Source organism: Thunnus thynnus, chromosome 19 (genome assembly GCF_963924715.1).
Source record: "Thunnus thynnus chromosome 19, fThuThy2.1, whole genome shotgun sequence".
NCBI classification, from domain to species: Eukaryota; Metazoa; Chordata; class Actinopteri; order Scombriformes; family Scombridae; genus Thunnus; species Thunnus thynnus.
In genome coordinates this window covers 3575401-3590664 of record NC_089535.1, presented here as the reverse complement: position 1 = coordinate 3590664, position 15264 = coordinate 3575401, and the positions used below count along the sequence as shown (strand labels likewise).

The window sequence follows — 15264 nt, the reverse complement described above, 5'->3', positions numbered from 1 at the left end:
TACATCTTGAAATTAAGATTTCAATTTGATTATAATGATTTTATTTTAATATCGGCACCTCTGGACTTCCATAAAATGCATCCCTCAAGTGGAGGTAAAATGGTGAATCCCTGTGTTTTTTGGGGGGGATCAGAATGTGTAGAGGATGTGCTGCAGTCGGTGTGTGTGTGTGTGCGTGTGAATGAAGCCTGAGGTGGTGTTGGGTGGTGGTGATGGGGGGGAGGGAGGGAGGGGAAGGGGGGGAAGGGGGGGTGACGCTGCACTGTGGCACATTCCTTCCACCTCAAGTTGTGGATTGTCAGTGTCATCGGGACATGCTGCCTCCTCGCACTGTTGGATGACACAGACTATTTACTGCACAGTATGTATATATACTGTATATATATATATGTATGTATACACTCATGCTGTGCGCTTGCATGCGTGTGTTTTTCAGCTGTACCATGTGTGGTCCTCTGTAGCATGTAGCTTCTTGTGGGACATCCAGTTTGTGCACAGAGGACGATGATGCTAATCTAATTCTAATATGAGTAGTCATGCCTTGTCTTTGTGTTACAAGTTTGATTTTTAAACTGTGTGTTTTGTGCAGATGTTCAGTCATAAGATTGCAGACTATTCTGCACTCCCACAGTAATAACAGAGCTCTCAGGGGGAGAAACAGCACTGCAGATAGAAACACTATCGAACTGAACTGTGCCTGCATTTACAGAACATTCTTGTAATTTATATGAACTTTTCCTTTCTCTATGTCTTACACTGATGCAAGACATAGCTGACTGATAACTACAAGAAGACTCTTAAAGGATCATTTTACAGTACATAACCCTCTCACCTCCTCTCTCTGTCTCTGCAGTGATCGGACCCCCAGTTTGGTGAGTGAAGATGATTCCTGTGCTGATCTGTGCTTTGATCTCGCTCGGTGTGGCAGACAACTTAAACACTCTGTATCCTGAACTGGAGCACTCGAGAACCATCTATGTCGTAGGTGAGTGTACAGTGTGTGTTTTCTGTCATTCGCGTTATTATTTTCTGTTTTAGTGCAGAATCAAGCGAGGCCTTTTGGTGTGTCTTTTTCTGTGTTTCGTACCACAACACTCACTCTGCAGTGTCATTAGTTTCCTCAGTTTATCTTGGTGATAAGACTGCTATGTGGGGAATAATTTGCTCAGCAAGATAAGAGATTTATCTCATGTGGCTATCAGTACTCACAGATGAAAAGTTTGTACCCGTCAAGTCTTCAAAAATTATAAGAAAAACACAGCTGAGTTCTGCAATTTACTTTAAGTCTCCCTATTTAACATTTATAATCAGTATATAAGCAGTTAATAAATGGTCAATAGTCAACAACTATAACTCCTCCTGTGGACACACATTAGTGGAGGCTGCTGTATAAACAGATAATGAATGACAATATAGTAAGACACAGTTGTTGTGATAATATAAAATATGTTTTCATAGGAGAAGTTTCTGTTGTTGACTAATACTGAATATTAATAAACACCTAAAATGTACTTATAGCTGATCATAACTACATTATAGTGTGTTATTAACCATTTATTTACTGTTTATATACTGATTATAAATGTTAAATAGGGAGATTCAAGATTCAAAATTTAGTTTATTGTCATTTTCTAGTGTATTTGGATACACAAGAAAACAAAATGCTGTTCCTCCCAGTCTACAGCAGTGCAACAACAACAGAAAGGATAAAGATATGTTGTATATTTAAAAATTTCCTTTAAAAAAAACAACAACAAAAAAAAAAACATAAATTGGATGTAGACAGCAGCGAGTGACCGGCACTGATGGGGGAGTGAAATAATCCATTTTGCTGTCCAGAGAACATACAGTAAAGTAAAGTGTTGCCAATATGATAATGACATATGGACTAAACCATGACTGCCTACATTTAAAATTTGAAAATGGCACAGAGAATTATGTTGTATTTAGTAATTTGGAAGAAGAAGAGAAATAAGAAGTAACTAATGTAACTAATGATTAACTGCTAACCAAAAGTTGCAAACTAACTCACAACCTGACCGATCATTACGTTAATCAGTAACCAAAATAGCCAACTAACTAACTAATAGGGATGTGCAGAGAGCCCAGTATTTGTATTTGTATCTGTATTTGTTGAGGCAGCAAAATTATTTGTATTTGTATTTGTATTCAGATAAAAGTGGAAAGAGGCTGTTTTTGTTTTTATTACACTTTTAATTTTAGAAAATTAAAGTGTTACAATAACTGTTAATGAATAAACTACCTTACGGAGGAGGTCCACACACCGGGTCTTTAACTGGAGTCTCTCAGATCATAGACGACTGCGCTGACTACTGAGATAAAACTTTACTCATCAACTCATTGCAGACAGACCTCTACCGACCTCTACCTATTTATACACCCATAACACAGAGACAGCACACCGTGTAATGTGTAGGGAGGAACTTCAAGGGCAATTACTGCTTTGCACTTTTCATTTATTGCCTATTTTCTTACAATCTAACTTTGTGGAAAGGAGAAGGGGAACAACAGGTTATGGAGAGTCCCTTGGGAGCATTTTGCATGTGTGTCAGTAGCTCAGCTTTATCTCTGGGAAACACCCCCAACTCTGGGAGTGATGTCCAAATTAGGAAATGTGCGTCATGTAGCAGGTGGATGTGACTCCCCTCATTGAGACCTGCTGATAGACGTCACAGCAGAGCAGAGGAGAGACACTGAGATAGCGATGTAACCGACTTGCACGCTGGTATTTGACATGGCTCTTTTTTTCTTTCTGAAAACAAATAGTTTAAAATTTAAGTTTGAAATATTTGTATAAAACAAATATTTGTAAAAAAAAAAAACCCACTATTTGTGCTTTGCCAAATAACGTATTTGTATTCAGGCACACTCCTATAACTAATACTAACTAACTAACTAACTAACTAACTAACTAACTAACTAATTAAAAAGTAGTAACCCATTAATTAACTCACTGTATAACTACTGAACTAATAGCAACTAAGTATTAACTAAATACGAATGACTAACTAACCAAAAACGAATACCCAACCAATTACTAAACTAACTAACTAACTAACTAACTAACTAACTAACTAACTAACTAACTGTCTACATAAAAGCTAAAAAGTAACTTAGTACTCACAAATAACTTCCTAAATCATAGCTAACTATTTACTTAAAAATAATGACTGACCACTAATAACTACCCAACTAATAGTCAACTAACTGCTAACTAAGAACTAGTAACACTAACTAACTAACTAACTGCGTGTCAGAGCTGTAGTGACCGTAAAAGACACATTATCACATCACATTTGATTTATTGGCTTGATGCTGCAGATTATTAGTGACAAACATCAGTGTGATGATTCAGGAAGTCGACTGAGGAAGCAGTTCACAGGAGAAACACTTTCTCCCTCTAACAGCTCAGTACATACAGCGGGATCAATGTGCCATCAGCTGTTTGGTCAGGTGAACTGATAAGCTCACATGCTTATGCAGCGGATGAAGTGAAATGCTGCAGTGGTCAGACAGCGTGGGAGGAGGCAGGGGAATCTGAAAACACTGTTACTGATGGAGGTTATCCGAGGATTGAACAGGATGTAGCAGGTTTTGACTGAAATATGGACGCGTTACCTTGTAGAATAACACATTCAAGTGCAAATAAAAATGCTCTCATGTATTTATATTCTCATTTAAACTTAAGCTGTTCTGTTGGCAGGCTGCCAGGCAGTAGGACATTATTTAACAGTTCCAGTGGAGATAATAGTTATCGATTCAGTTCACCTTGAGAAGCAAAGACCACACAGATCCAGGAGGATGAGCTGAGAACTACCCGATGTTAAAGGGATGCTTATTGTAGACCTGAGCCAGGCCTGTACCCTTTCAGACCCGACCCAAGGCTGTATTTTTCTTCTTTAACAACAAATTTATATGATTATTTTGTATATAAAAGGCTTTCTCACACAAAAAAAAAATTGCACAGCGCCAAACATGAAGTGTTAAACTTCTACTAGCTGATGAGCTGTTGGTTTAGTGGCAATACAAACACTGCAGTCAACCAGAATGTAACACTGCAGCATCTCAAAATAATAAATTATCTGCCTCGCTGGTTAGTAGATTAACTTCACCTTTTCTGATTATGGTCCAGATCAACATGGCTGTAAAACTCAAAACAACTTTCCCAGCTGAAAGTCCAAACATTTATAATCCAGAACAGAACAGATCTTTGTAAAGGCACAAAATTATGCTTTTTAAGAGTTGTGGAGGTTTTTATCTGTTTTCACAACAAGGTCACAATGTATCCTAGGGCAGCAACTACAATAATTTTTATCATTTGTTCTATGAAATGTCAAAAAAAGTGAAAAAATACCCACGACAACTTCTCAGTGACCAAGGTGACGTCTTCAATTGTCTTGATAAGACAAGATAAGATCAGTTTACTGTCATTTTTGACAAAGACAAGCTGCCAATACTCATTTGAGATGCTGGAACATGTAACTGTGAAGCATTTTTTTTCATTATTTTTGCTTGAAAAAGGACTGGAAAGATTCATCGATTGTCAAAATAGTTGCCAATTATTTTTATGTCGTTTAACCAGTCAACTCCACAATGCAGCGGCCTTCCTCCAATCATTGGGGATTTTTACTGACTGTTAGCTCGCCAGGCTAATGCTAGCACATTGGCTACACTCTGTTTCTCTTCCCGCTCCCCAGAGATCAATGTGTATCTACTTGCAACATATGACACACATCGACACAGACGATTAGCTGAGAGTCAGTGAGAGAAAATAATCCAACCTGAACCCAAAGCTTTACATGAAAAAACGCAACCTTATTGTCAGGACCCATCAGGATGCTGAACTATATCATTAATCAGAATATCATTAAGCTTATGTTTGTGTGTGGAGCCAGAGTCAGGACATTGTTAGCTCAGCTTATCATAAAGACTGGAGGCAGATGGAAACAGCAAGACTGTAAAAAATGCACCTACCAGCACCTCTGAAGTTCACTATTTAACATGTTGTATCTCGTATATCAGCAAATAAGATAGAGAACAATAGATATACAGACCCTAGAAGTTGATTTGTTAAAATAATACTGTGTTATTATTTAGTGTGTAATGTTGTGTCTGTGTTGCAGAGAACGGTCCTCGACTCTCGGTGATGGCAGAACAGTCGAAGGTGGTGTCTCGGCGAGGAGGAAACGCCACCTTACCGTGCAAGATCCAGAGGGACCAAACGCTGGCACCCAATCGTAAGATGAGGGTCAAGTGGACCAAACTGACCTCAGACTACCTGAAAGAGGTTATTTGCTATATTACACATTATGGAGGATCTGTGATGACATACTGATGCATCAAGTATCAGTTTTAGGCACTAAAAGTAAAGTCAGGATTCTTTCAGTAAACAAAAGACATATTAAACCATTAAATCTTTTATAAAAAATTGTATTTTTTAATGTGTTAACAAATAAACATGAAGGACAGTTTCACAGCATCTTGACCTCTCTTTATCTTGCTTCAGGTGGATGTTTTTGTCGCTATGGATTATCACAAAAGGAGTTACGGCAGTTTTCACGGACGCGTCCACCTAGAAGGATCCTCTCCGATGGACGCGTCTCTGGTCATCACAGATATCACCCTGGAGGATTATGGGAAATATAAATGTGAAGTTATTGATGGGCTGGAAGACGGGACGGTGGTGGTGTCACTTGACCTGGAAGGTGCGATATTTCAGTGAGATATCTCTTAAAAAATGTCAAAGAATAAGGATGTGGCTGTGTTGTCTAAAAATAAAAAAGGGCTGTTAAACATCACTGTACTGTAACAAGCTGCAGTCAGACTAAATTTAGCAGCGTGGGCAGAGACCGCTCGGGGGAAAGTCAGGACGGGTGCGTTCTGTAAGCATCGTGTACATCAGTGTCAGAGCACCTTCATTATGTTTGAGAGCAGCCAGAGACATCGGCCATTACTGCCCGAAGCCAAACACACTGGCACCAGACTGACAGGGAAGCAGCTGTGCTTACACAGCGAGACCTGGCTTCCACTCATCAGGTTAAATACCAGGATTCAATACAAACCTCACAGGATGACAACAGGGGTGTCAGTTTTTTTTTTTTTTGAGGGGGCAAAGTTTTACAAAGCACATGTTAATGTTCACACCAAACCAAGTCGTTAGCAGTAATTATCTGCTTTTGCTTCTATGTTTATGATCAAACCGTTCTCCTGTAATTGAATTAGGGACACATAATGATTATTTTCAGTAATGATCAATCTGTCAAATGTCTTGATTTGTCCACAACCCAAAATATTCAGTTAACTGTCATAGAGGACTAAATAAAACGGAAAATATTCACATTTAAGAAGCTGGAATAAGAGAATTTGGACTTTTTTCCCTAAAAAAAATGACTCAAAACTATTAACAAACAAACAAAATAGTTGGCAACTAATCATTGCAGCTCTAACTTTAATGACACTTATTGTGGGAGCCAAGTTATGTTTATGTATGTTTAGTTCAGTAAATAAGTGGAGTCTACATTTTGTTAAACAATTGATGTAAATTGAAATTATGTATGTCATTGAATAAGTTAATTAATAGTAATTTGTTAAAGTTCAGCTAATAATTATTTGATTTAATTGATGTTGATGTAAAGCAACATTATTTAAGCTTTCTGTTAACACAGTGAAGTAGGTTACTGTCACTTTAAGAGATATACTAGGGTGAACCTGTGGTTTCGAAGAGTTGAGGCTCTAGTAAAGACCGAGCCACACGGTTTTCTTACCGTAGTACAGTTTGCTGATTAGGAGAACTTGGCTTTGAATACTCCTGTAAGAAGATACTACAAACTGTGGAATAAATACTTGTTTTATCATTTTTACATCGGAGTCCAGTGGAAGTTTTTCCTCCTCAAGCTAACGTAAACGAGTTAGGCCAAAGCCCTCGTTGAGCTTCAACCAGCCACACTTATCAGCACTATATTGCATTTAATAATAATATTGTACAAGAAAATGTAAGTGAAAGGGCTTTAAAGACCTTTGAAGTGATGAAGCAGCTTTCTGTTTATTGTGTGTGGATAAATGATCAGTTTCTATTCTAGTGATGTAAAACAGAGGATATGTTCTTGTTTATTAGTCATTTTTTTTTACAGATGAGTATTAACATAAGCTGCTGTAACTCTATTAGCCCTCACTTGCTGACCGGAATGATGACAAATGGCCTCAGATACAACCAACAAACTGTTTTATATAACAATTTTATTCTATTAGGATGTGTTTTCCCTGCACCTGTATAACTTAATAATAACTTAATATTATTAAGACTAATAATATTTCACTTATGGTGAAAATAGAAGTTGATAATTTCTAAAGTCATCCAGTCTCAAATACTTAAGGAGACACGTATAAAGTCTTCTTCTGCTCTCCCCTTCTATATGTAGGTGTTCTTTTCCCCTACTTCCCACGCCTGGGTCGCTACAACCTCAATTTCTACGACGCCGAGCGGGCTTGCCGTGACCAGGACGCCATCGTGGCGTCTTTCGACCAGCTGTACGACGCATGGCGAGGAGGGATGGACTGGTGCAACGCCGGCTGGCTGAGCGACGGCTCAGTACAGTATCCCATCACCACCCCCAGAGAACCCTGCGGAGGCAAGAACACGGTGCCGGGCATCCGAAACTACGGCGTGAGAGACAAAGATAAGAACCAGTACGATGTGTTCTGCTTCACCTCCCACTACAAAGGTGAGGATACTATACTTGTGTGTTTGTGTACGTTTGTGTGTGTGTGTTTAAACCAAGTCGCAACCTCCGGGGCTTTAAAATGAAGCCAATGCGGAAGTGCCAAAAACTGCAGTTCCTTGAATGACCACTTGAGGCTCCAAAAGCGAGTCAATCCCCATATACCCCCATGTTAAAATGCCCAACTTTACAGCAGAAATAAACATGTTTACAGCCTGGTACAAAAAACGGTTTTGGTCTCTGTAGCTAATTTCCTCTTTCATGACAACTGTACGGGGGGTGAATTTTTTATAACTCACCCGTTTAAATTTTATTAAGCCGTAAAGTTCTGCATAATGAAGGACATGGCTGCTTTGAGTGACAGGTCCGCCAGCTGCTAGGTGGCTTGTTTCAGCCATTCGGCCCGCCTCTTTGCCCATTTTTGATTGGCTGGGAGTTAGGCAGCATCACGCACTGCCAAGATGGCGTCGGCCGGAGTGGCTCACTTTGAACTTCAAAACCGCTCTTCAGAAAGCAACGGGTGACGTCACGGTAACTACGTCCATATTTTTATACAGTCTATAGTTTAAACCTTTATTTAAGGTTGCCCCTTAAGACAATAGTCCAATAAAAACCAGCCAGCTGATTGGTCAGACCATCAAAAAGTCGTTAAATGAAGTAAAGCTTTGCTGTCGGCTTCACAACTAATTTAGAACAGTAAGAGAAAAAAATGACTTTTAATTCCTGAAATAAGTTCCTTTGGTTCCAGAGTTACTGGAACTTTTTGGTTAAACAGTATTTTGATGTGTGTGTTTTGAGGGTTTTTCACTTGAATTTACTAACAGCATGTTTCAGGTTGGGCTGTGATTGGAAAGGTGCAACACAACACAAATACATAAGAATAGGACCTTCCTCTATTTTATATTTTCACTTCTATTTTTTAAAACAAAGATGATTCTTTCATTTGCAGTCATGCAAGCAGGAAACATTTAAATGTTGGGCAAGGACAACTATCTCTTTTCCAGGAGATAGTCATGCTCCACAGATGAGGAATCTTAATGTGATTGGCGGCAGCTGGACTTTTCCTCTGACAACATTGTGCCAAAAATTTTTCACAAAAAAATACCAAAATCTGACAGTTTCTCCACCTTCAAGTCCAGATGTCTGTTGACCAGATTTCAGTCCAGTTTTTATGGATATTCATGGTCTTCAAAGAATGAAACCACCATCAAGTCAGAAATTCCACTTTTTTTACCAAGATATTAAAATCTAATGGTCAAAAAAATAAATAAATTATTGAGCACATTCATGTTCTACAGATGATGAACCTTTTCCAGTTTTGGACACTCACATAGCTCCACCTTCAGACCTTCATTAGATACTGGAAAGAGATATCTGTTAAACTTTCCATGTATATTCATGGTCCTCTGAGGCTGAAACCTCTTAATGTATCACTATCGGCTGGTAAAAACTTTTGTTTTGTTTTTTTACAAAATGAGCACATTTCCATAAAACTCACTGAGCATATTCAGACTCCAACATATGGGCCTCGCATAATCGGCAGAAAATGTTCATTTCGGGCTGATGCCGATGACGTGTGGATAATATCGTGCATCCCTATTTTTATGTGTTTTTTGTGCTCATCTTCCTTTTTCTGTCTTCCCAGGTCGGTTCTACTACCTGATCCACCCGTCTAAGTTGACCTACGACGAGGCGGTCAGAGCGTGTCAAAAAGACGGCGCTCAGATCGCCAAGGTTGGCCAGATGTACGCCGCCTGGAAGCTGCTGGGTTACGACCGCTGCGACGCCGGTTGGCTGGCCGACGGCAGCGTCCGTTATCCCATCTCCCGCCCTCGCCGGCGCTGCAGTCCCACAGAAGCTGCTGTGAGGTTCAGCGGCTTCCCCGACAAAAAGCACAAGCTGTACGGAGTTTACTGCTTCAAGGGCGACAACTGAGCTGCAAACACACATACTGACAACCTGCAAACACACACACACACACACATATACACACACAAATTAGCATGCACACACACACACTAGTGAACACACTAGTGGAGTGAAAAAGAGACAGAGGAGGTATGAAGAAACACATTCAAACTGTGATGCTTTATTTCATGGAAACATTAAGACAGAGTCATGTTGCTTTGTAATCTGGGACCTGATATTCAACGAGGGATAGTTTACACATATTTAAGGTTCATATTATTTAATCAATGCCTTTGAGGGGGGAGGGAGGGGGGGTTATTGTGGGGGGTGAGGGTTGGAAGATATCACACAGCCACAGCGATACGGTCATTCAAGAACGGACTCGGCATGAAACAAGGAACTGAGAGTTTAACAGCTAAACATCTCGTGGTTGGACTGATACTTTTGGGCACTTATTTTGATTTTGTTCAGGACCCGGAACAACAACAAAGCCATGAAACACCGTTGAAAACAAACGGAAAGGAAGATTAGGTTAGATCTGACCTGTGATGCTAAACCGATCTTTGCTGTCCAAAACTTTACAAGGTGCTACGACTGGTAGTTTGTACTTTCATCATACCGTCCAGTATTTTATGTTTTTATACAGATGTGTCAGTCTCATCACCAAAACGAATAAGAAATAGGAAAATCCAACTCTTAGCATTGTTTATGTTTTCTAAATACGTAGAATGTGATTATCTAGAAATCTGTTAATGACTATTTTTTGATATAGTAATATTTACATGATTATTATTTTTTTTGTCTTTTTGGCCAAACTGTCTATCCAAGTCTCTTAGGTTTACATAAAACATAGAACAAGAACGCCACAATCCTAAAAATGATAAAATAAAAAGATGTGAAATTTTGCACTGAACATATAGAAGACGCCAAGAGGAGGCAAACAGTAGTTTATCCTGTGCAGAAATAGAAAATGCCTGGCATAAATAGATAGAGTCCTGTGCTGGAGAGTGTTGTCACTCTGCAGTTTTACAGTTAATTAGACCTTGTGGCTGCATCTCTGTTTGGCTTTAACTTAGACTCCAGAGCATGACTTAGCTTCTACAAGCACACAGCGTAGCTCCACACACGCTATCTATCTAGCGCCTTGATAAACTGCTATTTTTGATACAAATAGTTTCTTATAGTGAATGATTAGAGCCAGGAATAACCGGCATCTGTGACCTCAGCCTTCCTCTACAGACTTTCTTGCTCCGTTCTACTCTTCCTCTCTAGCTCGCAGAGCTGGTTATGAGGGACAAACAGCGATAGTGGCCAACGCGGTGTGTGGAAATTTGGAATTTAAAGGTGCAGTGTGTAGATTTTAGTGGCATCTAGCAGAACAGACTTGGCAGCAATGGAATATAATATTGATAAGTATGTTTTAATTAGTGTATAAACACCTGGAAATAAGAATTGTTTTGTTTTAGCTTAGAATGAGCCCTTTATATCTACAGAGGGAGCGGTTCCTCTTCCACGGAGCCCGCCATGTTGCACCGCCATGTTTCTACAGTAGCCCAGAACAGACAAACCAAACACTGCCTCTAGAGAGGGCCTTTCGCAGTTTTCATTTCGTGACCACCGTACGTTGTCCTACACACTTGGGTTGGGGGGGGGGGGGGGGGGGGGTATTCATTTGGTTGCAATCTGTAACCTCACCACTAGATGCCACTAAATCTTACACACTGGCCCTTTAAAAATTGGTTTTGCAAATTTTATCAGTGTTAACTTTGTCAAACAAAAACCACAGTGAAAAATACTGGGACCAACTAAATAAAATTAGAAATTACTGATGGAAAAAAGCCTCAAAAAGTATGAAAATGGAAGGAATAAAAGGAATAAAACCTTAACAATAATGTTAATGACAGATGAATGAACATTAATTAATTAATGTTTCAATGTAATGATTGGAAGGAACAGATTTATGGACTAAATGTATCTACAGTCCCACTGAAAATTAGACAAGACGAGGAAGTTATGTCAGCACTGTGACTTTAATAAAAAGGTAAGCTAACGTTAAATAACATTATCAAGCTATGGATGTAACGTTTATGTTACTTTCCGTCAGCTATCTCTTGTTTAGTTTATAAGCTATCAGTGTGAATGAAAGCAGGATTAATGTCAGCAGTCAACCATCTAAATCTTCCCCCTGATGTTTGCTAAAGGAATTGTTTTGTGTTAACGTTATCTGACGTTTTGACGGCTGGTCTGAAGCTAAACAAGTGAGCGTATTGTTTAAGAGCTGATACGGTGCCGACATTCAGTCTGGCTGCCAATTTTTAATCTATTGGCTTATTCACTGGGCAAGCAATTACCCTTCAAGTGAATGGGAACCATTTTGGAGCCTGGTATCCAGTTCTTACATCCTAATACTAATACAGCTCATACATCCATGGTTCAAATAGCCAAAGTTTTAGAATGACACCTATATTCCAATGGAGTGACTCATGGGCACTTTAAACAAGTAAACAATGCCTTTTATGCAAGAACAACACCTGTAACCATGACAACTACACATCAAAGAAGGCGACAGGTCTGGTTTGAGAATGCTACAGAGGCATGATTGTAACTACACTAAAGTTTAACTGATGAAAACGAGACTAAAATGTCATTTTTAGTGTCTGAAAACAACAATAATCAAATAATCAAAATGTGACACTTGAGCACATTTTATGTCCAAGACTGAAACAAAACGATCACTGTGTTTGATCATTCTATGCAGACTGTGGACAGATAAAAAACTAACGTCTCAAACTTTTCCCCCTGAGGTTTGCATGGAGGAAGTTTTGTGAGTGACGTACGGAGAGCTGAGGTCACAGTTGGGATGAAGCTGGTCTTCCTGGCAGCAACTCGCCAACTGATCGCTATCTAAGTTCTGCAGGACTCAGCTCTGCACCGGCTGACCTGTCTCTGAATGCAGACACAGCAGGCGATCAGCCAACCTGCACCAGCCTGCTGAATGAGACAGAAATACAATACATCCAAAAATACCAATAATTCCTGCATGGAGGCACTAAGGGCTTCTTCCATGTAAGGGTATCACCCGGTAAACGGTGCACATTGATCAAGTCTAAGCTCACTGAGCACAGTCCCAGCTGGCCCCCGACACTGGTTTAGGTCATCCACTGGTGCTGAGGTAGGTTTAGCTTTACTTGGCTCCACCTTTGACAAGCCACTGAGTCCTGCTACACTTATCGCTGAAGAATGGACTCGTAAAAATAGCTTTCTGTAAGAATTAGTGAGATTCAACTCTGGTTTGACAGAACAACAGCTGTGAAGTGAACACAGTACCGAAGAGATTTGTTCCTCTTAAACTTGTATTATTTTCAGTCATTGTAAACAATTTACAAACAATGTTAAATGTCTGTTTGTTAATGTAATAGTTTGACATTTTTGGAGGAGTGCAACTGGAAGTTACTGTTCCCGGCCAGGAAATAGTTACGGCATGTCACTCTCCGTAAAACCACAACTTGTCATCTTGATTAGTAAATTAACAGGTGCTAGTGGGCTTTTTTTTCTTTTTTTTTTGTACTTTGGACATAGCCAGGCTATCTGTGTCCACTTGCTTCTAGCCTTAATGCTAAGCTAAGCCTAGCCCCAGTTTGTGCCTGACATGTATTAGCATACACTCAGGTCACAGAGGTAACATCAATGTCTCTAGCAGATAATTAACTAGCAATGTTTTAAAACCCCACTCATCGTTTTTCTGAAAGTGTTTCCAAAATCCTCAAAGGCTCATCTAACCATCAGGATGAAGAAATATTCTGTTCATTGCACGATAAAAAAAAGACCTTTAACTTGTTCCCTGTGTTGCGATTCCTTGGTTTTGATTCGGAAACAGAGGCACAACTTTGGAAACAGATAAAAATCTTTTTTATCATCTAGTGATAGTGGTAGTGGCTAGGGGTGTGCCCGAATACAAATACATTATTCGGCAAAGCACAAATATTGTTTTGTTTTTGTTTTTTTACGAATATTTGTTTCATACAAATATTTTAAAAAATATTTGTTTTCAGAAAGAAAAATAAAACATGTCAAACACCAGAGTGCAGGTCGGTTACATCGCTATCTCAGTGTCTCTCCTCTGCTCCGCTGTGACGTCTATCAGCAGGTCTCAGTGAGGGGAGTCACATCCACCTGCTACATGACGCACATTTCTTAATTTGGACATCACTCCCAGAGTTGGGAGTGTTCCCCAGAGATAAAGCTGAACTACTGACACACGCTTCATGAACACTTATCGTAACACTTTAATTTTCTAAAATTAAAAGCGTAATAAAAACAAAAACAGGATTTTTAAGCTTCTGTCCACTTTTATTCTAATACAAATACAAATAATTTTGCTGCCTCAACAAATACAGATACAAATACAAATACTGGGCCCTCTGTACATCCCTACTAATGGCGTAATTTTATTTCATCCAGATAATCTTTTGTTCATTCTAGGAAATTGAGTACAAAGTGGTAAATGTTTTTAAACGACATTTGGGGTTTTTTGCCAGTTAATTATCCTTCTCTGTGATCTGATCTTTGCTAATCTAATCTAATCTAATCTCCTGCTGGCTGTAGCTTCATATTTAGTGTGCAGGCATGAGAGTGGTATCAATCTTTTCATCTAACTCTCAGCAAGGAAGTGAATAAGTATTTCTCAATATTTCCCAAAATGTCAAACTATTCATGTAAAGGTTTTAAAAGAAACAAAACAAATGATATATTGCCTTTTCTTTTGTGTATTGTCTGACTAACTGTCTTCATCAGGAGCCTTGTTAATAACTGCAGCATACAAGGAAACCTTAGGGACCCAAAGACAAAAATGACAATAAAACAGTACACAAGCCATGACTCTGCCTCTCTGACTCTCTTTCCACAGGCGTCGCTGAGTTCAGCTACTATCCGAAATACATCACGACAACTTATGAGCAATCACACTGCAGTTTGCAAAAGAAAATAGAAGTCAGCAAAGTTCACGTCAGCCGGAGCCGAGCTGTAATTGACTTTAGGAGGCCGTTTGCAGAGAGTGCCAGGTTAGTTCCTGAGAGATGCGGTAATGTGCTCACCGTGTTTCCAAAGGGAGGGGCGCCTCTTATACAAATGTTTTCTTGACAGAAACACCAAGGCCATTCATGGAGCTGCTCTCAGTTGATTTTGTAACTGTGAGGCGTCATGTTGCCAAAGCACGAGACTGTTTTAAGAAACGAGTGACGACATGTTGGTGACGTGTTCTTGAATATTCTCGTGTTTGTTTGAATGTGGGGAGACAGGCTGACACGCGTGTCGGACCACCTTTTATCAGCAATCATTGACTCTGAATGAAGAAAATGACAACAAATAAGTATAGTTTATATTTGCTACAATATTACAAAAGTGAAAATCTCCATTTCAATTCAATTTTATTTATATAGTGCCAAATCATAACAAAAGGAAGCACCAAGTTTGTCCTTTTTATATGAACTACTTTTCATGACACTATATATTAGGGGTGTGCTAGAATACAAATACATTATTCAGCAAAGCACAAATAGTGGGTTTTATATGAATATTTGTTTCATACAACTATTTTAAAAATTATTTGTTGCGGGTG

General features: G+C 39.2%; 1 protein-coding gene across 1 annotated transcript in view; it reads left to right on the top strand.

Moving 5' to 3' along the window:
- LOC137171155 (hyaluronan and proteoglycan link protein 1-like) overlaps window positions 1–9942 on the top strand; it is a 36728-nt gene extending 26786 nt beyond the window's left edge. Inside the window, exons 2-6 of the mRNA XM_067574928.1 lie at window positions 854–985; window positions 5145–5308; window positions 5528–5726; window positions 7440–7742; window positions 9385–9942. Of these exons, the coding sequence (XP_067431029.1) occupies window positions 883–985; window positions 5145–5308; window positions 5528–5726; window positions 7440–7742; window positions 9385–9674 (1059 nt within the window). The 5' untranslated portion in view covers window positions 854–882 and the 3' untranslated portion in view covers window positions 9675–9942. The remainder of the gene's footprint in view (window positions 1–853; window positions 986–5144; window positions 5309–5527; window positions 5727–7439; window positions 7743–9384) is intronic.
- Window positions 9943–15264: the final 5322 nt, after the last annotated feature.